The sequence below is a fragment of the Dipodomys ordii genome, unplaced genomic scaffold, assembly GCF_000151885.1.
Source record: "Dipodomys ordii isolate 6190 unplaced genomic scaffold, Dord_2.0 Scaffold29, whole genome shotgun sequence".
Lineage (NCBI taxonomy): Eukaryota > Metazoa > Chordata > Mammalia > Rodentia > Heteromyidae > Dipodomys > Dipodomys ordii.
In genome coordinates this window covers 5,476,203-5,478,319 of record NW_012267245.1, presented here as the reverse complement: position 1 = coordinate 5,478,319, position 2,117 = coordinate 5,476,203, and the positions used below count along the sequence as shown (strand labels likewise).

Here is a 2,117-nt window from a genome sequence, read left to right as displayed (position 1 = left end):
GACGGACTCGGCCCCGCGCGCGCACACTTTTGTGTTACAGTCATTGATGGACTCTATTTTTTTATTATTACTTGGACCTTGGTCGTTTTTATACTAGCAAAAAAAATGTCTTCGTTTTCATTGGTGTTTTTTTTCGGGGTGCGGGGGGAGGGTGTGAACTTGCTGATTCTGTAGCAAAACCGGGGCGGGGGTGGGGCGGGGTAGTTTACTTTGTCGTAAGGACTTGATACCTGGCTACAGCGTTTTCTATGAAACCTACTCGGAATCCATGCCTGGAAATTTGGAAAGCATATGTACAAAAATCATTTTTACGTTTTATTTTTAATAAATCATTGTGTTTGACCGCACATGTCTAACATTTTTTTTCTAGGGTCCATTCCATACCGTTTGAAGGGATATTCGTTTAAGAAAAAGATGGGTGTTTTTTTTCCCCCCTCACGTGTTCATTCTCGATGTGTGCTTTGAGAAACTTGAGAGAAAGAAATTTTATTTTCCCCGTTATCCTGCTAGTGACATGTTGGCTTTTTTTTTTTTTAATTCCCTTACAGGCAAAACTTTTGAAATGGTGGCTGTGGCTCTTTTACACTTTTTGTTAAAGTTTCTGTACATCCATCTCGTACTGAGCGATTTGTTTATAGTCATGACATGGTTGGTCCCTTCTTTCTAGGAGAATTCAAAGTATGTACTGTAGTTTTAAAAGAAATCGTTTGTGTTAAGCATGTGTTTTCATTCATATAAACTGTTAAAAGTTTTCAGATGGCCTCGTTTCATCCCTCCTACCGTTTTGTCTGTAATGAGTGGTTAAAAAAGGGTTATATTTTTACCCTTGCTAAATGCATTTTTGTATTTTCAGAGCAAGTAAGTTTAAAGTGTTGGGTTTTTTTTTTCCTCCTACATCTGAACTGTTGTCATTATGAAAATCCTCCCTACCTTTGTAGCACCATCTACTGGCAGAATGGCAGGATAGCTGCAGGAAGATTCAAGACACTTGTGTGGGACAATTGCATCAGATTTAGAAGTTTTGCCATCCAAAGTCTGTGCAAACTTGGAGGTTACACATTTCCTTGTAACCGAGAATGGTCTTCACAGGAATGTAGTTTGGTGACCAGTCCCTGTCACAGTCTCCCCCTCTTCTCTCCGTGAGATCTGGAAATGTAAACTGGTCTGCATAGCTTGGGCAGTTGCCCCAGATAGCTATGACAGCTAATGAACCAGCTATGTGTACTGGTATTTTGGGTGCAAGTTGTAAAGCAAACTATCTGTGTATTCTGCTTGGTTAACATGTATATTTGTAGCCCTTTCCTGCTATAGAATTCAAGTTGTTTATATAAAAAAAAAAGAAACATAATAGGAGAAAATTGCCTTCCTGGATAGAAATATAGAATAGCAGCGTTTATGGATATCACAAATAAAGAATTCAATTCTTTACATGATTGAGTCAGAGTATGTATGACCTGGTTATTTGGGGGGGGTCTGGGAGGGGGGTCAGTACACCTGTCAATCCCAGTATATTTTGATTTAATGTGACAAAATATCTGAATTCTGTTTCAAGGTTGAAAAGCCTGATCTATAAGAAGGTGTCTGAAATGGACATGAAGTGGATTTTTAAAGTAAAATATTTTAATGTGGATTTCCCAGTGCTTTCCCCCCCCCCCCACCTCCGCCTACTGTCTAATCTCCTTGAGATCAATTATTGACAGTCTTTTTCTGAACTGCCAAGGCCCTACTTTTGTATGGATAAAGGCCGTGGATGCCAAGGCAAGGTAATGGGTTGCTCTTTTTTTTTTTTTTTTGACAAAGGATATAGCCCATAAAAGCAGACGGGACAGACTCTTCACGTTGTGTGACTTAGTTGTTCAGCTTCCCAAATTGCTGCTCTTTAAACTCTGATACACAAGCTGCACATGGGTTACTTCATGATTTGGTTCAATCTTTGGGAGGTGGAGGTGGGGTGGGAAGTTCTCTAGGATAGAAAGATTAAGTTTTACACTGTTAGTTTTGGTGGGAAGTTTTTTTGTAATCATTTCAGTCTAAAGCTGTTATTTATTTTTAAGTTCAGTGTAGTGACAACATGGTGCTCAGTGAATGATGTAGAAGAGTGCAATTAGAAAAGCAGC

General features: G+C 39.2%; 1 protein-coding gene across 1 annotated transcript in view; it reads left to right on the top strand.

Annotated features, from left to right (window-relative positions):
• The window catches only part of Hnrnpa0 (heterogeneous nuclear ribonucleoprotein A0), a 2,383-nt gene extending 1,521 nt beyond the window's left edge, over positions 1-862 (top strand). Inside the window, exon 2 of the mRNA XM_013016003.1 lies at positions 854-862. Coding sequence (XP_012871457.1) covers positions 854-862 — 9 coding nt within the window. The remainder of the gene's footprint in view (positions 1-853) is intronic.
• The last annotated feature ends 1,255 nt before the right edge of the window (positions 863-2,117 follow it).